The sequence below is a fragment of the Asterias amurensis genome, chromosome 1, assembly GCF_032118995.1.
Source record: "Asterias amurensis chromosome 1, ASM3211899v1".
Taxonomy (NCBI): Eukaryota; Metazoa; Echinodermata; class Asteroidea; order Forcipulatida; family Asteriidae; genus Asterias; species Asterias amurensis.
In genome coordinates this window covers 25732618-25754378 of record NC_092648.1, presented here as the reverse complement: position 1 = coordinate 25754378, position 21761 = coordinate 25732618, and the positions used below count along the sequence as shown (strand labels likewise).

General features: G+C 37.8%; 1 protein-coding gene across 2 annotated transcripts in view; it reads right to left on the bottom strand.

Annotated features, from left to right (window-relative positions):
- Nucleotides 1-21761, bottom strand: part of LOC139934540 (calcium-independent protein kinase C-like) — a 98277-nt gene that overhangs the window by 57855 nt on the left and 18661 nt on the right. For both annotated transcript variants that reach the window (XM_071928807.1, XM_071928799.1), the window contains exon 2: nucleotides 14174-14234. In XM_071928807.1, the coding sequence (XP_071784908.1) occupies nucleotides 14174-14234 (61 nt within the window). The remainder of the gene's footprint in view (nucleotides 1-14173; nucleotides 14235-21761) is intronic.

Below are 21761 nucleotides of genomic sequence, written 5' to 3'. Positions count from 1 at the left end.
ATTTGCATACATGTCCAGTGGTCGTTAGGAGGGCCCTGGTAACACTTTAGATACTAAAATAGACTGTCCCCACACATGATGGGAAACCTGGCTCCGAGATCAGACGAGAAGATTTTTTTTTCCAGAGGTTGATTTGAATAATTTATGACAAGGAACTGAGTAATAACGATCAGGCAGCCATGGCAAGCATTAAAGGGGCAATAGACTCCCAACAATTCACAATGTTTCACACAATTTGTCAAGCATGTGGCCTTTACACAAGGAATTTTATCTTATATTAATTTGGTTTTCCTCATACAATTTGTGTTGGCACAGTTTATACTACAATGTACATTCCTAAGCTCTGTGAAAAAAATCACACTATTTCACAGAACAGTACTGCTAACACTATGCACACAGCGGTGTATATGGTTGGAACCAAAATTAATATTCTTTATACAGGATGCAAATTTTTCATCTATTGAGTTGTATATTTTTATTTGTACCAATTTTATTTGTTGATCAGGCTTCTTGGTGCACTTAGGGCAAGATAAGACTTACAACAATTAACAAAATTCACTCATTTTTCAAGCATGTGGCCTTTAGAATTAATTCATTAATACGAAGGAATTTTTATCTTTCATATATTTTTTTTTCTTTGATCAGGCTCGTTGGTGCACTCCACCACAAAATGTATTCGTTTTGAAAAAAGGAAAAAAAAACTTTATTTTTTGAGAAAAAACAGTATTTTTTGAGTTCATCATACACGTAAGTATTTCCAAGGTAAGAGTTTGAGATGGTGTTGGAAGTAAGACATTGATAACAGTTGTGTGAAATTTATCTCTTCTAGGAATCGATGGTTCAAATGGTATATTCAGCTTGTTTTCAGGTTTATCTTGGACTATCCGTCTTGGACTTTCTAAACAAAAATTAACTAACTTTTCTTTCTTTTTTGGCTTGTCACATTTCTAGCATTTGTTTTTGCATCAAATTTGTTTTTGTTATTTTAAGTTGTGCTTGGGTGATTACAGATTATATATATTTACTCTAAATTATTTTAAAAAAAAAAATAAAAGGGAGTATTTTATAAAGTTATATAGATTTTTGCCACCCAAATGTGACTGGATCAACAGGCTTTCCAGCTACAGTGTTTAATTAGATTTTTGTTGATCCTGGCCATCACATTACGGTTGTTTTGAAATTTACTTGTGCCCTTACAGTTTGTTTGTCTTGCTTTGTATTTACTTTTGGATTTATATATTAATTTTACATATACTGTCTGCTTGTAACTGTTTAATGGCCAAATAAAGAATAAGAATAAGAAAAAGAAGTGTGCACAGATTACCTCCCAAGTTTTGTAAGTGGTACAGAAAAAGGATTTATATGCAAGTCACCAGACACACAAGGCCTGAAGGCCACTTCAAGGTGTGGGCTACTATTATTTTATTCCAGAGGCCGTTGCCACCAACTCCTAGGGCTGAAACAGGCTTACCCCCTTTACAGTCCATATGTACATGTATGTAGGCTTGGGTATCATCGGTCCGAAGCCTGGCCGGTAGAGCAGAAAGCTCTACCTCCCCAATTTTACGTAGCAGGTGTCACGACCGGGACTCGAACCCACACTCTCCTGATCAAACACGAGAGTTGAATCCGGAGCTCTTAACCACTTGGCCATGACACGCCACGCGTAGTATAATTAGCATCACAAAATACTGACAGCGTTTACAACATGGATTCTCCTATAATAATTTATGCTCAGAGAACTGCACCAAGAACAATAAGGTGTACTCCCCAAAATACTTCCCATTTATGCTGCAACTTGTATTATTTTCAAGTCAATTAATTCTTTAAATCTATAAAATGTTCAAATGTAACCAAATCATTTATGTTTCACACTTAACTGAAGGAAAAATTTATTACAATCTGAAAAAGTAATGTTTGTACAAATGTATTCCTTATATTACAAAATGACTGGCTGCCAACTATTACCGGTATATCTCTTGTTAAACAGTAAGATTAAACATTTTAAAAAAAATTGTTAAGGGGGGGGGGAATTACGGGGTGTCAAGAATAAGAATCTCTTCTAGTATGCTGACAGTTCTGGGTCCAACTCCAACTAGGTTTAATATATATTGCCCTAGCTCTACCAACTGAGACATCTAGCCCTACATGAATGCTGGCGGTTTATGAGGTTGTCAGAGAGGTACATTGTAGATATTAACTCTCGTTGAAAACAGTTGTAATTCTAATTGTCTAGTATTTTGAGGATTCGATAAATAAATTGTTGTCGTTTTTATTCTTGTTTCTGTTTTTTTTTTTACTTTTTTGCTTTTTCAGAACGAGGTTACCATGAATTTCCTCATGGTTGAACAAATTTTGGGGAAAAAAACCTAAATTGTATAACACTTGATTGGCACGGCTCAATTCAATTCGACACAGTTCGATAAATACGCCGTCTCCGAACGGCAAAAGACCTTGGAGGAAGAAAAGGTCACAAGACAATAAACATCTCAAGTTTTTCTCTTCCTCCCTAAAGTCACGCTGACAGTCGCTTTATTTGCGAGCTAAACCTATTCGTTCCATGTCTATATTAAGTAGCTTCAAACCGACGATGTGTTATTAATGCAAAATGAACAGAGTAAGCAGGGACTGCCTGCCTGCCCCGTGCTCAGACTAAATGTCAAAGTGCATTATAATGAACAAACCTAACCAGTTAATCCGTCGTTATTTAAAGAGATTTACTTTCGCCCAGCTGTTTCACCATGTTGGCCCGTGGGTTTTGTTTTTCACTATTGTCTTTTAATTTTAGATGGCCTGGTGATATGTAGTGCGAAATTTCCATGGGGTTTGACAATGGACTGCAAAGTACAGTTAATTCAGCCCACTGACTGCGCTTCATCTCTTCTGGTTGATTGCTCTTTTGACTGGCAACCGCATCTGAAAACATCTTCAGATGCATCAGGTGCATCCACACAAATATGCCTTATGTGTCATGTGTGTACTGAGGGCACATTGAATAAATGCATCTTCCTAGTTCTGCAATGTACAAATCAGTCACCGCATACTTCACACCACTTCCCACAGATGAATTGCTCAAATTTATACTCTGTTTAAAGACAACTCACTGGTATTTGACAAAGATAAAAGTTCTCACTTGGTGAATCTCAACATATGCATAAAATAACAAACCTGTGAGAAATTGAGCTCAATCAGTCATCGAAGTTGCGAGATAATAATGAAAGAAAACAACACCCTTGTCACACGAAGTTGTGTGCGTTTAGATGGTTGATTTTGAGACCTCAAATTCTAAATTTGCTGTCTCAAAATCAAATTCGTGGAAAAATACTTCTTTCTCAAAAACTACTCCACTTGAGAGGGAGCTATTTCTCATAATGTTTTATACTATCAACCTCTCCCCATTACTCTTTACCAAGTAAGATTTTATGCTAACAATTATTTTGAGTAATTTTCAATAGTGTCCACAGCCTTTAAAGGTAAAAGTATACCATTGTTTTTTGGAGCCATTCAATTTGTTTAAGTCCTATACAAATGTAGATACGTATATACAATAAAACAAAATGTGAAAATTTCATTTAAAAAGAAACTATTCCTTTCTAAGGAATTCAGTTTTAGAGAATACATGTAGGATTAACAAATATTTCAATGGGATACAAAATAGTAGTGTCTCAGATAGTTAATGTATTCCAATATTGTGCATTCTGATTACATTGTGCATGGACATAACCACTCCAGATATTCAACAATACCTCAAACACACTATCACCTTTTAAAATGAACTTTTTACCGATACATGTACATTTGATTTTGTATATAAAGGATAAAAGGCACTGGACACAGTTGGCAATTACTCAAAATAATTATTAGCATAAAACCTTACTTGGTAACGAGTAATGGGGAGAGGTTGGTAGTAAAAACATTGTGAGAAGTGGAGTGTTTTTTCACAAATTTGATTTCGAGACCTCAGATTTAGAATTTGAAGTCTCGAAATCAAGCATCTGAAAGCACACAACTGCGTGTAACACTTGGGTGTTTTTTCTTTCATTATTATCTCGCAACTTCGATGACCGATTGAGCTCAAATTTTCACAGGTTTTTTATTTTATGCATATGTTGAGATATACCAAGTGAGAAGACCGGTCTTTGATTATTTCCAACAGTGTCCAGTGTCTTAAAAACAATTGATAGGTTCCAAAAACCAAAGACCTGTACATTTTGGCATTTAAAAAAAAAAAAAAACCATTAGAAGGGGAAAGAGGAGTCAAAACAGATTGCTTTTATGTATTATCTCATTAAAGAAATTATTTCAATATGCAGCGGCAATCACATCAAACAAGGTATGAAACATTCTGGAGGAAAGAAAAAAACAGACCAATTTACAGACCTGATACTTCACCATGGCAACGAAAGGCGGGATTGCCTCCATGCCCGGGGGTGTTGCCTTGGTGCTCTTGAGATAGTAGAAATGTACAGTTTCCTCATAGGGGGTGCGCTTTACCAAGGAGAAAATGCCTTGGTGCCCTTGCCCTTTCAAAAATACAGCATGTACAGGCATGTAACTATGTTCATGTACACCTATGTACGCATATCTGTACAATGTACATTCATGAATAGGAGAAAGACAGGAAAAAGTGTGACGACCCATAAAGGTCACTGAACTATTGGCACAACCATCCATCATCAATACTTTAGTTGTTGAAGTCTGGGTCACCATCCTTTCATGCCTACAAAACAAATGCCTTCATGCACAGTCACATAACACCCATTTTAGAAAACCCTGGAGAAAGGGTTTTATTAATACAGAAGGAAAAAAATGCTGTTTTTTCTCCACCCCCCCCCCTCCCCCGCATAATAACAGAAAATGTGCCAACCTCTTGCACCAAGACTAGCGTGTAATAATGATGCGTATTTAGGCATCTTGACAACATCATACAGTAGCTCACAAGATAACCCCATTTTCACTTACAATGTATACTTTAATTATTTAATTATATCCACCTAACAATGTCTTCGAGAATTCCGGAGGTACGCTCAAAGGTCAGTTTCTAGAAGATGATATTTTTGATAAACATAATTTATTTTGGGCCAGATGTTTTGACCCGTGCTACAAGGATCATTCATAAATACCTAAGACAGTTTCGCTATTCCTATTGGTGGAGAGTACGTAACGTGTGGGTGTTTAAACCTTTGATAATGACCAGTGTTTATAACCGGTTGTGAGCGGATACTCCGCGCTAGTCTTGATGCAAGACGTTTCTTGTTACGAGCGATGCAGGCACAGTCGGCGAGTGTGCCGCGCTGTGTGTGAAAGGAAAACCGGAATCTGCTGGAAATAGGCATGCAACACACGGACATTGACATGTACATGTAACATGTACATACCATGGAGGTAGAAACATACAGAGCCCAAGCACATCGGAAACGGATAAGTTTTACAGAGTTTTTTACCTTATTACCAAAAAGGTAATATGAATGGGAATAACAGGGTAGCTACTAGTTCTTTCAAGGCTGTTTAAAACCTTCCAGGGTCAAATTGCCGCAGTGATGAAGGCGAGGGCCTTCAACCCTGACAGTTTTTTTAAACTGACATTTTGTTTAAACGTCTGGTTAAAATCAGTCATGAAAGAACTACTCACTACGCGTTCATTCCCTGATTATAGCTTCATTGACAATAAGACATAAAACCTACAGTGACAATTTTTGTTTTACCTTGTGATGGATTTTCTGATTACAAATTGAATAAACACCACTAATCAATTATCAATAATTACTCAATTCAATCCACCCAGTATAAAAAACAAGAACATATGACAGGTTCATTGCTATTCAAAGGCTATAGGGCCTCAGACCTAGAATTACATTGGACAGGCCACAGAGCCGACGGCCTCTGTCTTGCCCTAAGTGCCCCTTTCAAAGGTTTCTCCACATACCAACAGAAGTGCCGTGTTGCAAAATAAAAATGGCCTGAGCTGAGATGCTTGCCTCTCAAAGGTTAAACTCCAGGCCTTGCATTAGGGCTAGAATTTTGGGGGAAAATCCACAAGATCACGGGGGATTGTTACTAAAAATGTTTACTAGACCAAAAATGTTTTTACAAGACCAGACTCAAATAGGAAAAATACTTCCCGACACAGCTACGTACATGTATGCACTAAGACATGTTAAGAGAAGATTTATCTCTTTAGTTTGTCTTTACATATTAAATATACTTCAGTACTGTAGGCCCTATAGAATTGGAAGATATTTTATCAAACTCAAAGCCGCCATTTGAACACCATATTACACAGTGAGATACTATTATTCAGTTGAAACACAAAATACCACCAGACTTGTCCAGTCATGAGTTAACTGGCCCGAAGCTAAACTACTGGCCTCGAGCCTGTGATCCAGTGTTAAATTTGGGCAATGCACATGTACATGTACATTGTACACGTACGCAATTTGTTCCTTATTTTCCCCCTACACATGTATGATACAGCATGGAAAGAAGTGGAAGTCTTAATCAAATCAAATAATTTAACATAATGCTCACTGCGTGAGTGCAGAGAACCGTGATGCACTTTGACTGTGTACACAAGATTACTAGAAAACGCTCAATCACCGAGGTATTATTAAAAAAGGGAAAATCCCTATTAATACATTTTCTTTCTTGGAAAATGAGCTTTTATTTGACAAGCTCACATGAACAATTCATTTTGGATGGACAGCTTGGAATCAAGCGTAGTAACATCACAGAGGTTTGCGTATGTGTACTGAATCTGTTAAAATGAGCTGATGGGCGAAGTCGGGTGTGAGATTGTCGGACAGGACTGAAGAAGCATTGAATGTTTGCCTTCAGACAGGTAGAGAGGTGTGGTTGCATAGTATAGCATTTGCTCATCGGGGTATGCACGTGACGCTATTTGCCTTTGCTGTGTGAAATGTGGCGCAGCAACTCACCTGATGGCAAATTGTGAAAATATCACAAAGTACTATGGATGCATACATTACCTATATACTGAGAAAGGATGTGTAGGTACATGTACCTCATACGGTATTTAAAGAAGAGCTCTAAGGTCAAGTTCAATTTCGGAATGCGCTGATTTTTCAATGGATACTCCTTAAGGGCAAGTGGGGAAACTGTTGAAAATTCTAACCTTACATTGGTTTAAAACTTCTGTTTGATACTCTTTCAGAGTAAAATTTGACACTTATGAACTATTGGATGTAAAAAATAAATGGGTGTGTACTTGTACGAACATTAATGTACATTCTTAACGGGGCACAGTAATTTCCCTCTGGTAAGGGGGAATTCTATGAGGAAAATGTCAATTTGGATAGGAACTTTGCACAGGGCACCACATCAAAAGCAAAGGGTGCACAGCTATGCCCTGTGGGTGCCTCTGGTTAAAACCAGGCCTGCTGAATACTAATTATTTTGTTCTTACAACAATGTACTTCACATGACAAAATGTGCATTTGAAAGGTTGCAATTCATTGGAAACTCGTCAGATAGCTTACACTGTGTACACATTGCCTGTGTGTGCCTTCCCAGCCATTAGAGTCCATACTGGGGCATTACTGTTTAACTGCAAATACTTTTAAAGCTAACTTCATGGCCTACTGTGTGTACATTCCACCTTTTTGGATCAAACCCAGTGACTTTTATAAAACCCCTTACCTCTGCTCTATATGCTCTAACCAAGCCTATTTTAGACCATCTGAGGTACACTACACCTTTTAAATAGTCTTCATGATCGTAGTCTCGTCACCGTAAGTGAACATCAAGTAATTAAATCAGGTTTTCTGGCTTTTTGTACGAGACATGGAAGTGAAGTTTTTTAGTTTTGCTCCTCAGCTTACACAGATTGCGCAGAATATCAGCGCTTGCCCACATCGTCAGCGCAGAATTCGGCAGTAAGCAGGGGGCCATGGAATTAGGCCCTGTCCAACTGCAAATACTTTTAAGCAAACTACAGGGCCTTCTGTATTAAATTATTACAATCAAACCCAGTGACTTTTAAAACACCCTTTAATTACCACTAACCAAGCCTTTCAGACCATCCAAAGTACCTGCTATGCTACACCTTTAAAGAAAAAGGCACCGAGTGTTCATGAACGTAGTCCCTTAAGTGAACATCAAGTAATTAAATCAGGTTTTCGGGCTTTTTGTACGAGGCATGGACATGAAGTTTTTGAGTTTTGCTCCTCAGCCATTGTCCAGCGGGAAGTGAGAGCTGGAAGGTATTATCACAGGTTCCCTTCTTCCAGACAGGTGCGTCAACACTTGAGAACATGTGGAATGAGGCAGGGATTAAAGGCAGTGGACACTATTGGTAATTACTCAAACTAATTATTAGCATAAAAACTTACTTGGTTACGAGTAATGGGGAGAGGTTGATAGTATAAAACATTGTGAGAAATGGTTTTTTAGGTCTAAAAATCAAGCATCTGAAAGTACACAACTTTGCGTGACAAGAGTGTTTTTTCTTTCATAGTTATCTCGCAACTTCAACGACCAATTGAGCTCAAATTTTCACAGGTTTTATATTTTATGCATATGTTGAGATACACCAAGTGAGTAGACTGGTCTTTGACAAATTACCAATAGTGTCCAGTGTCTTTAAGTATTGGGAGGAGAAAGAGGATGCCAGGCTCAGGAAAAGAGTGAACAGCCATCATGTATTTTGAGAAAGAAAAATGTCATATATAACAAACTTGTCTTGACTCTATTTAAGGTTTCGAGCATGAAAAAATTGGTTAAATGCTCGAAACATGTATGTGGCTTGGTGTACCCCCTCCTATTGTTTCTTATACGTGGATTGCAATAGGCGTCATTAGCCGCCGTATTTGATGAATTGTGCACGTACATGTATGAAGAGCTACCATTGGCTGAAAAGTTTCCATTGTTTTACTACATCAAAGATGACATTTGATGGTGCGTATTGTTCTGGAAATTGCAGGAAAACTTAAGTGGATGCAAGGGGGCGGGGGTAGTTCTGTATCAAGAGGAAAAGAGTGTGTCAAAATACAGGTACATTTGGGGAACACCTTCTTTCACATTTATAACTATTGGTAATGATATAATTAAAATACGTGTAGGTATGACACTAAGTAGCCATTACACCACACACAAAAATCCATACTTGTTTATTTTTTGTTTTTCTTACTCGGTGCACAGATGCCATGCCCAGAATATTAGACTCAATGTGTATATTTTGCCAGCCGAACGTAAATAACTAGACAACCTGTTCCATTGACCCAAATTCACTTGACGTTGCCACCACTAGTAAATCTTGTTTGCGCCATTTTGAGAGTTAGGTTTCTTGGTGTGTCCTATAATACTGTGTATGCATATTTAGACGCGCACCACTGTGTGTATGTAATTTCGGCTCCCAACATGACCAATTATTAGCAAAGTATACTCAAGAGCAATGAGCCACTACAGTATGCCTTGTATGTGCATAAAAGAAACAATTTAAATAAAACAATTTTCTACTGTAAGCAAACATTTTCCGGGACTAAGCAAATTTGTTCGCCCACAAGTCTAATGGAATTTGGCGCAGCTACAACTTAGTAATCAATTACTAGACAACGAGCTCCCTTGACCCAATTCACTTGACACTGCCACCAACGTAAATCTTGGCTGCTCCATTTTGAGATTTGCATTTCCCAGGGTGTACTGGGATTGTGTAGTATTCATTTTTAGAAGCACACTGTATGTTTACATACACGCTTCCAATTAACTCTAATTCATCCATCACCTCAAGACTTCCCTTAAAAAAGCACTGGACACTATTGATAATTTTATTTATTGAAAATAGTTGTTAAGCAACGGAGAGCTGTTGATAGTAAAAAAACAATGTGTGAAACGGCTCCCTCTGAAGTAACATAGTTTTTGAGAAAGAAGTTATTTCTCAGTAAATTATTTGAATTGAAATCGAGCATCTGAAAGCACACAACTTCGTGTGACAAGGGTGTTTTTTCTTCCACTATTATCGCGCAATTTGACGACCAATTGAGCTCAAATTTTCACAGGTTTGTTATTTTGTGCATTGTTAAGATATACCAAGTGAGAAGACTGGTCTTTGACAATTACCAAAGGTGTCAAGTGTCTTTAAACTCCCCTTTTGCCATTTGGGTTCAAAGGCACTGCCAATTTTTTGTTTTCTTTATTTTTTTTCTTTCTTCGTACCTACACTGTAGGTGAATATAATTTTGAGCCATTGTTGTTTACGAAAGTGTGACCCACAAAAGGTCGTAAGCAATCACTGTCCAAAATTGTGTTTCAAGAAAAACTGAGTGTGAGTGTGAAATTCCACGGGAATGAAAAAACATAGCAGTAACACAACCATCATGCCCTCCCTCATTTTTTTTTTTTTAATATAATACCTAGAAAATTGCTTGTGACCCTCTGCTGGGGCAAAAAAGTTGTACTTTGTGTGCCCGAAAAAAGGTCATACAACCTTACTGTAAAATACGCGCTAAAAGAACTATTTTTTCTGCTAAGCTATTTTCTTGTCATACACAGATACATGTACATGCACTTGCTTAGCTGCATCTCCCCATGAGTTTCTGTAAGACAGACATGGCGCATTATAAATTGCCACTATTATTATTATTACTTTGCAAATTAACACATTTTGCCATTGCCCAGGGAAATTGGGCCCCAATGCCAGGTCACATTAAACATGTACGCAGACTAAACTTGTATGGTACTGAATCCTAGTTCTGGACTCAATTAAGCAAGGCTAACAAGTCAGAGCTGGGTCATCAGTTAATGATCATCAGATGATAGGCAATATAGACATTACAAATTTATGCGCAATTTGTCTCCATCACAGTTTTGAACTAATTTGTTTACTACTTCGTTGAACCAATTGGCTGCATAGATAATAATTAACAGCGCTTGATGCAGCTCAAAGCCAAAACCTAGCTGCTGTATGAAGATGGCGTTTATTGGGAACTACGAGTATCTAAGAGTTTATGGTGCATGTACTGTATATGTAAACATGGGTCATTTAAGTGAAATGACCCATCGGGAAAACCTGTCAAAATTGCCGGATATTCATTACCAAAAACTGTATGCAGTTTACCAGGGACTGGCCGCTTGTCAGCAATAGACCAAATTAAATTATCCCTTTGTTGCTATGAAAGTCGCCATCATATAAGGCAAACCGTATGCGCGTCTAAACACGTACATCAATGAAGCACGCAGCACGCATCGTTCCCGGTTTTATTTCCATGGCACACCTACGCACACACGCTCAAAGACGCCATGTTGTAGGGCAAGTTTTTGAATGGTGACGTCATATTCAATACGGTCTATTGGCCTTTGGGTTAACTTGGGCATGTATGTACATATAGATCCATAGCTAAACGTGCCAAATGTACACTTAGGCCAAATCTACTTCTACGGCTACACCTTTTGGACGTACCATACCTCATTGCACGATGACATGGCCCTATAGACAGTAAGAGCCTCTTTTTGTAAGCAGAGACGGCACTCTGTTTTACACTCCTCTGAATTCAGGTTTATGCATCATGAAATAATACATACGTGTAACTGATACAACAATAAATTGACTCCAAGAACCCCCAAGTGTACAGTTCGTGCATATTTGATATCAAGAGAACATACTTATACGGTACACAGTGGGACCTCAGTTGATATTAACACAACTTGGAGAACCGATATGTATTGAGGTACATGTACACTGTAGATGCACAGGTTTAATGTACATGTAGTTGAACTGTTTTTTTAAATTCATCTTGCTCAAACAGAAAAGTTAACGAGCATCAGGCATGTGCAACGACATCCCACTACCATCTTAGAGGTAAAACATTGACGAAACACTGCTGAAACTAACCCAGAAAGGTACGCACAATGCCCAGGATGGGCCAATGACCAGTTGACCTTTAAACTACATTGTGTAGCATTGACCTCTAGACTAAAATGGACCTCTAGATGAAGGATATGAGGACATGTGTACAGAGATGTCAAGTTCAGAGAACAGCTAGGTTTGAGACTTTTCAGACCCCCCACCCTGAAAAATTTCATTAATTTTGATTAGGCCATGTTTTACTTGGTTTACAAACAAAAATGGCCAAACGAAAAAAATTGTTTTAAAAAATAAAATCAAAAGTTTCAAAATGCATCAAAGACCACTTCAGTTTACTTCAAACTCACATGAGGTATATGCAGGAGATGTTGCTGGTTAATATGAAGGTACGATTGTGTCAGATATATTCCCCCCCCCCCCCCAAAAAAAAGATAAATTTCCGGCTAAAATTAAATCCTACGGTCACGACTTCCGCCTGTCGAGTCTACCCTCGTGGAGCGCATTCAACGAATTTGCTCAATGAATTGGGACAAATTTGTGCGCAATCTAAGTTTTGCGCTCTTCCGAATTGTCAGCTGAATCTGCTGAGAGAGCAAAAAGCTGATGATGATTCGGAAAAACTGCATGCAATCTGCAGATTGTGCAAATTTTGTAGAATGTGCTTATTGTACACACGCTTTTTATATAGGCCTACATATCTTCTTTTTTTCCCGGTCTGGAGCTATTCGTGAGCAAATGGTTGTCGTGCGTGTGAACAGGAGTTGGACTCATAATGCATCGAGTCTCACGCCTAATGCTTGAGACTTGGTAGGTCTGTGTGTATAATGTCATTTGAATAGCATAGCCATTCACAATCAGCCAAACTTGGCAGGTGTCAAACTTGGCCGTTATAAATATTCAGCTACATGTACGTGTATTATTATATTGAAGACCAGTTCCCTAGGAAACTTTCAAATTGAAAGTAGTTGCTTTGAAATACTCCTGACTGCTTGTCAAAGTAAGTTTCCATAAATCTGATTGGATCTCTGGTTTCTATCATCTAAACGGAAGTTATCCAGGCTGAACAGCAGTATATGTGACTAAATTGTAGCCCTAGGCCTACATGTACATTTATAAACATATACCTACTGTGTACAAGTGTTGAATGTGTCACTTCCAAACTCGGTATTTGCATGGAGTTTTGCCAAGTGAGGTGCCAATTTGTTTCTTGTTTTAAAAGCAACATGATTGTGAGAAGTACACATAACATTTATAAACATAACTTTGGCAACATTTTGTTTCAAGAAACACACCATAGTAGCCCTTTTCACAACACTTGGACTTCTCTGGGAATTCCTGGGGAAAATGTCAGTGAGTTGTGTACACTTGAGTTGGTCCAAGGTTTCAGCCAGTACATGGTTAACATGGTAAAAGGGTGTCAACATTTGCTTGAAATTTTAAAACAATACATATAGGCCTATATACAAGTTAATGAAAGATAAAAAACATGTGTAATATAGTGTGTCCAAAGACACCCAGACACCCCTCCTGCTAACACTATGAATCCAACTGATGTTAATAATAACCATGCATTGAGCATTCAGAATTCAGATGAACCCTACTAGTCAGTGAGCTTTCAGATAGAAATTTATCGGTCTCTAAGGTTTTTAAAAATTGTATTCATAAATACCTCAGACAGTTTGCTTTTTCTATTGGTGGAGAGCGTGTCACGTGGGGGTGTTTAAACGGTTGATAATGACCAGCTGGACCCTGTTATAACCAGTTAATCTTAGTGCAAGCGATTTCTTGTTACGGGCAATGCGGCCGCTGTCGGTGAGTTGGCCGCGCTGTGTGTGAAAGGAAAGCGAGAACATCTTGCACCAAGACGATATGCGCAAGAACAAATCCGGAAACTGTCGGAAAAAGACGTCTCAGTCATAACCGTGCAACACACGGACGTACATGTACAGAGCTGAAGCATGTCGGAAACAGATAAGTTTTACACATGTTTCTTACTTTATCAAGACTATTAACCAAAAGGGCATAATGAATGGGAATAAAATAGTAGCGACTTGTTCTTAAACGACAGTTTAAAACCTTGCAGGGTCGTCGCCGTGTGATAAAGGCCCTCGCCTTCGGCTTGGGCCTTTATCACACGGCAACGACCCTGCCGGTTTAAACGGCATGAAATAACTTGTCGCTACCCTTTTATTCCCTTACTTGAACCTATTTTCTCCTTTGTTTTTAAAACACCTGGGGTGTCTCAATCATCAAATAGCAAAGGGAGCCATCTTTCATCAAGAATGAAATTAACCAATACACCAGGCTTTAACTTTTACAAGTCCAGGGATAACTAAAACAATTAATATTTCCTACCTTCAGAAGATCCTTTCAGTTCAATGACTACATGGACCTTCCCAGAGGGTTCAAGGTCAATCTACAGAAAAGGAAAACAACAAGCAAAAATATCATTAAGAAGGGGGATCATCTAGGCTACATGTCAACAAAGTGTAGTCTTGTCCAAAGGCTCTTTACGCAAGCACTGGCCCACTCGAACGATGAACTGCATAATGTACTGCGCAGTACATAACAGTCCTTAATGATCCCGTGGGGTCGGAGGGTTTTCAACCTCGTACAATGAAGCCAAAACAAAGCCTGTAGCTGCTTCGTTTGTACGAGGTTGAAAAACCTTGACAAACTATGCCTCAACCCCACAGTATCAAGTGCTGTATATCAAGTACGCGCGCAGTACCATGACAGTGCACAGTACTTTGTCGTTCAACGCTATTCAGAGAGCTGGGTGCTTGAGTAAAGAGCCTCAGACAAGGCTAACAAAGTGAGGTTACTTAAAAGGTGGGTATAAGGCCAAATAAATAAAAAATACCAGTTGATCAAAGGATACCCGCATCCTTTTTTGGGGCCGCATCCTTTTTTTTACTCATTATTATTTTTCAATTTTTTTTTTTAAATCCATCTTTTCAAAAGGACTGGCCTAGGAGCTTTTCCCGAATCTAATGTGATGCTCTCGAACACTTGTAACCATCTGTTTCATAAAACAATATTAGTGAATGCCTACCAGCAAATCTTTTTTAGTGTTAACACAGGTCCTCATGCAACTAATAGGTATAAAATAAGTTTGTGGTTGATTCAAACTGAAGAATTGGTGGCCTGTTTGATTTGAAATACTAAGCGGCCAGCTTGAAAAAAATAGTAGACAATAAATATAAGGCCCTCATCCTCCTCTTTTTTGAAAAATCCGGACGATCAACTGGTATTTTTATTTATTTGGCCTAACATGTTCATGTACCTTTGGTTATTACTCCAAAATATAATTACAAAAACTCACTTTCAAAATAATAATACTGGCTTTATCACTCACTTGGCCGGTTATGTCATTCCTTAAACCATCTCAGCTCCCTGGGGAGATGTATTTTATAGCCTGTGCTGCCAAGTACATGTGTGTAGCACACTAATCTAAATCAATCATAAAAACTATCTCTGCCATCACACATTCACAGAAACTCATTTTATTTCCCCTTGGTGAAGAGAAGCATTTACAGTTAGTGTCTTGCTCAAGGACACAAGTGTCATGACAGGGATTCAAACCCACACCCTGTCCCTTAGCCACAAGAACTTAAATTTGATGCTCTAAACCACTTGACCACGACACCCCGTAAGAAGCACTGCAGCTATTGATAATGAACAACATTTTGAGAAATTATTCCATTCAAAGGAACATGGTTTAAGAGAGAGGGATTTGAAAACATTTCAATATGAGAAACATTCCGCTTAGAACATTTCCTAGAAGGTGTATTCCAATTATGGATTATTCTTCCAGCGAGACATCAATGCTCCAGATTTGCGGAATCTCAGAAATGTTAACAGCTTAGTTTTATTGTAGGGCCTACTATTACATGTCTCAACTTGTTTATACAGAGTAAAAATATAAATATTCACAGATTTGCAAACCAAATTCATTTACATGGTAAAAAAATTATTATGAAACTCCCTCTGAAATAGTTTTGCTTGAAATGTTTTTGAGAAATGAGTAAAAAACAATTGGCTTGCATCTTGCAACTGCCGAAAAATCAATGTTTGAAAACAGTGAAAACATTTGTTATCCACTTGTCTTGTGACTAAATAAAAAGACCAATTGAGCTTAAACTTTCATATGTTTGTTATTTCATCATGTTATAGGTTACATCAAGTGTGGATACTGGTCTTTGATAATTACCAGTTTGACAAATGTACTTTAGGTGACAGTCCTTTTACACTTGTAGGACAAGGTTCGTTTCAGGCGATGTGATGTTATAAATAATCCTACACAATTGCTCATTGAAGCTCCTTTTTCCCCCCTGGCTGCACAGCACATTCACTTCTTACTGAATAATCAACCTGTCATTCAGATAGTAGTGCAAGCAAGATAACCAGATAAAAGCAAGGTTCACGGCAGACAAGGCAAAAACAAGAACTGCCTGACCAAACTTTCCTTTTGCAAGGCCAGCGAAGAAAAGATCATGATTACTCGATAAAGCCAGTCAGACTGAAAGCACACAATGTATTCCATTGCCATGGTTCGTAATGTTTAACTAAGTTGGGTACCGCCATCACGGAAAATGTAAATCAAATTGACATTTCCTAATTGTGGCTATGTAGAAAATTAATAAAGAATTGGTTTCCAGTTCTTACGTTTAGAGTAATTTTTAAATTAGACGTGTAACCCTTTACAATACTTTAACCCAAACTTTCAAGGTTAATGAACCTTCAAAAATGGTGCAGAAATTTAAAACACATCAGCTCACAAGAAACGTACATGAAACATCAGCACCCGTGTTTTACATTGTCAGCTGTATATGAACACATGCACCCACACATCTTAATTGTTCACACGTGGAAACTCAATCACAGCGTACAGTTTTAGCGCCTCGAACACACACAGACACCAACCCATCCATTCCGCTTCACGTTGGCAAAGTGGGAGACCGGCTCACTGTGGTAGGATTCTAGAGGGGGTCTTAGGATATAATTGCCCAACAAATCAAATCATGACTCTATGAACTCATTCAATTAAAATATAATTCCATTTCGCACCCACAAAATTGGAGTGCAGACGCCAGAGATATGTCATTAACTGCACATGTATGGTACACACTTTCAAGAGTACTCAAAATTAAAGGTACATGTAATAATAATAATAATAGGGTTAAAGATTGGTTTTTGTCAATGAAATGCTGATTTAGAGGCAAAATTACCAATAAAGATATAACAAAAGTCAATAATAATAAATAATAATAATAATAATAAAGAGTATACAGTGCTATTACACATCGGTGTATGGGTAAAAACCAAAATTAGTATTCTTTATCCCTGAATGCAAATTTAACATTTCTTATAACAATAAAAGACGTTTGTAAAGCGCCTACTGCAAAAGCCTCTAAGCGCATAAACAGAACAATTATACAAGAAGTGAAAGGTACAAATTTGCAAATAAGCAGATTACAATTAAGTAGCTTCAAATAAATGAGTTTTTAAAGGGAAGGTACACTATTGGTAATTGTCAAGGACCAGTGTTCTCACTTGGTGTATCTCAACATATGCATAAAATAACAAACCTGTGAAAATGTGAGCTCAATTGGTCATCGGAGTTGGGAGAAAATGATGAAAGAAAAAACACCCTTGTTGGACAAATCTGTGTGCTTTCAGATAGGAATAAAAGACTTCTAGCTAGAAAGTCTTTTATTATTTTAGAGACAAATTGACTCTTTCTCAACTCAAACCTACGTTACTTCAGAGGGAGTCGTTTCCCACAATGTTTTATACTATCAACAGCTCTCCAATGCTAGTTACCAAGTCAGTTTTTAAGTTAATATTTGTGTTGAGTAATTACCAAACGTGTACCTTCCCTTTAACAGAGACTTCAAACAGTGTAAAAGAAGTAGCCTGGCGAATATGCACAGGCAAACTTTTCCGAAGAAATGGTGCAGCGTAAGAAAAATGATCTGTGGCCATAAATGATCTGTGGAAGTTTTAGCTGAATACACCGCTACTTGCCAAGAAAACAGCAAACAGAAGACACATTCTTCTCACAAGAATGTTGAATGCATCCACATTAAGCCAGATGACAGGGTACCAACCGCAACTCTGAATGCAGTATTCACGAACGGATACCGACTCTCAGAAATCTGAGAAACTATTCAAGCATGAAATGTTTCTCAGATTCAATGATTTGGGGTGAAAATTTATCCAAACCAATATTATTACATCGAAGAGAATCCTCCCTCAAAACAGTTTACACCATCAAAAGCTACAGTGCTTCCCACCATCAAGTTGTTAATGATCATTCACAAATACCTCAGACAGTTTCGCTATTCCTATTGGTGGAGAGCACGTCATGTGGGTGTGTTTAAACCTTTGTTTATGACCAGTATAAAGTGTTGAAACATGGGCGTGACACGCGAGCTTGCACCTGTGCTTATAAGACAGTTTCTACATTCCTATTGGTCGAGAGCAACGGCTGAAACAGTTGTGCCCCATCACGCGATATTTGGAGTAGTTACCAATATGTGACTACACCTTTAAGGACTTCAATATGTGAATCTGAGATTCTACTACATAGTCAGATGGGAAAGAAATTATGTCATTCAGTATACTCAAAAAGTGTCATCAAGTGTAATGTACGACCCACATCACAAGAGGGCATTAACATATACTCAGGAAATATTATGGACTTTGGGATGTGCCAAGGCAACCTGAATCAGCAAGATACATTTTGTTTAGTGGGAAGAGATTTTTTTCTTCTTTTTCTTTTCCAAATTGCAATTTAAAAAAAAAAAAAAAAAATGGTGGGCTTTTTCATTCAAAGTAAAGTATAAAAAAAAATATTTAAAAAAATTCTGGGCTTCCTTGTGGATGTTTTTGAGTGCTCAGAACAAGTTCAGATAGCCCTCTATTTTTCTAGTCAGTCAGACGTAGACAGCTGACATTCACCTAGAAAGACCATTGCTGATAGTTCTATGGCGCCATCTTTACGGGTTTTGGCTTTTAGCTGCGTCTACTGCCTAATTTACCTTTGCAGCAGCCAAGTGGTTCACCGACCAATCATGCAATGAATTTGATAAACTCTTGCTTGCAATATTAACACAAAAGTGCATTAAAAAAGTTACTACCATTGCCCATAAAAAATTACCCACTTTACACTGTGTAACATCAACAGGGCAGGCCTGATAATTCATGGAGGCCATGAGGAGGATTGCCTCCATGCCCACTGGATTGCCTTGGTGCCCTTAAAATGCTCTGGTATAAATTTTACAATTTCAGCATAGGTTGCCCTTAATCAAGAAGAAAATGCTGTGGTGTCCTGGCCCTCTTAAAAACGAATCATACAGGCTTGACAAGTGAACTATATTGTCTTGAAAAATATTGTTGCATTTCGTTGAAATATCAGTAAAGCACAGTTAAAGGAACACGTTGCCTTGGATCGGACGAGTTGGTCAAAACAAAAGCGTTTGTAACCGTTTTTTATAAAATGCATATGGTTGGAAAGATGTTATAAAAGTAGAATACAATGATCCACACAAGTTTGCCTCGAAATTGCGTGGTTTTCCTTCTACTGTGCGAACTAACATGGTCGGCCATTTATGGGAGTCAAAATTTTGACCCCCATAAATGGCCGACGTGTTAGTCGACGAGGTAAAAGGAAAACCACGCAATTTTGAGGCATGTTTGTGTGGATCATTGTATTCTACTTTTACAACATCTTTCTACCCATATGCATTTTATAAAAAACGGTTACAAACGCTTTTCAAAGACCAACTCGACCGATCCAAGGCAACGTGTTCCTTTAATGAAGATTATCCATATGTCGTAATTTTATCCTATAGATAGATCTACAAGGTACAATTAGCCCAAAATGTTTCAGTATTTAAAGGAACACGTTGCCTTGGATCGGACGAGTTGGTCTTTGAAAAGCGTTTGTAACCGTTTGTTATAAAATGCATGATTAGAAAGATATTTTAAAAGTAGAATATAATGATCCACACAAGTATCACTCGAAATTGCGTGGTTTTCCTTTTACCTCGTCGACTAACACGGTCGGCCATTTATGGGAGTCAAATGTTTGACTCCCATAAATGGCCGACCGTGTTAGTTTGCAAAAGGAAAACCACGCAATTTCGAGGCAAATTTGTATGGATCATTGTATTCTTCTTTTTAGACATCTTTCTAACCATATGCATTTTAAAATAAACGGTTACAAACGCTTTTCAAAGACCAACTCGACCGATCCAAGGCAACGGGTTCCCTTAATTTTTAGAGACCTTTGTACACCTTAACCAATACCTTTACTAACCCTAGAAGTAGAACTAGAACTGTACTTACTGTACTTCACGTCAATTTAGGGTTAAGGAACTTACAATGAGTGTTGACCTCCAGAGACCAGAAACTTTTGTTTTGACCACAGAGCTAGAAACGAGGAAATGCTCAATTTCCGGAACATCCTATAACTTTCAGGGTTTACCTTAATTTTGGGACACAACTCAAGCACTGGTGCTACCAGGGGTTTAGGGCGTGTGAGTTACTACCCAGTACAGTTATGATCAAATTTGTCAATGTTAGAGCGGCAGGAAATGCTTCTTTTTCATTTTTTTGTTATTACTATAAACGTTATTGTTCACTTCTGACAGGAAATACATTAAAGGCACTGGACACTGGCTCCCTCTGAAGTACTGTATTTTTTGATAAAGAGGTAATTTCTCACTCAAATAATAAAAGACTTCAGCTGAACCCTTTTTTATATGCATCATTATTCTCTTGCGAATTCGATGACCATAATTGAGCACAGATTTGTAATTGTATGCATACATTGTACGTGTATGTTGGGATACACCAAGTGAGAATACCAGTCTTTGACAATTATCACACGTGTCCAGTACCTTAAAAGTATTCCACTTATGTTACCGACAAGTAAGCAAATTTTTTCCATCTTGTAATATTTGTTTACAGGGAAGGTTCACGTTTGGTAATTTGCAAAGACCAGTCTTCTCACTCGGTGTATCGGCTTTTTCGGGGTATACTTGGATAACTTTATGCAGATTTATACTTTCATTAGAAAACTAACACATCTTGACCAGACCTGTAAGGGCACCAAGGCATTTTCTCCTTGGTTGGTAATTGGGTACCCTATATGAGGAAATGTTACATTTCTACTGGAGCATTTTAAGAACAGCAAGGCAACAGGGGGCATGGAGGCAATCGCCTTTGTTGCCCCCATAAAGTAATAGGCCTGACATGTATCATGCGCAACAGCTTCTTTCAAGAACAATTTAATAAGGTCTGACATTCGCTCCCAAGATTAATTGTAATTGAAAGGACGTTTTAAATGAAAACAACTTTTTGTCAATCAAATATTTATGTAACAATGATGATGACATCATCACATTTGACAATGCCAAATAAGTTTTAAATTGTGGCTTTTTTAGATTCAAACGTTTTCATAATAATGGTGCAAGCCCATATCAACAGTCGAAATAATAAACAATATTAACTTCGGTTTTACCCATATTATATGTAGCACTGTATACTCAGTACTTTGTCCACAGAGCTTGTGAAAGTATCGAGTATACATTGCTACCTTAATACACATCGGTGTAATGTGTAAAACCCAAATTAATATTCTTTATCCCCAATGCAAATTTCCAACTATATAATAACAAAATTAAAAAACAAACATTTTGTTATCATCTGGTGATGTTTACAAGTAGCAAAAAAAATGGATGTCTAGTTAATCGTCTTGTCATCATATCAACAGTACACTGCTCATCCTAAAATAATATAACAATTCCTCAATAATACCATGCCTAGTTAATGAGACCTTATTTCTGGAAACTGCACACAAAGGAAACATATGGAGAATATGTGACAATAGTGCAAGATACCCCCGCTGCAGTGTTCCAGCCCATTCACAGAA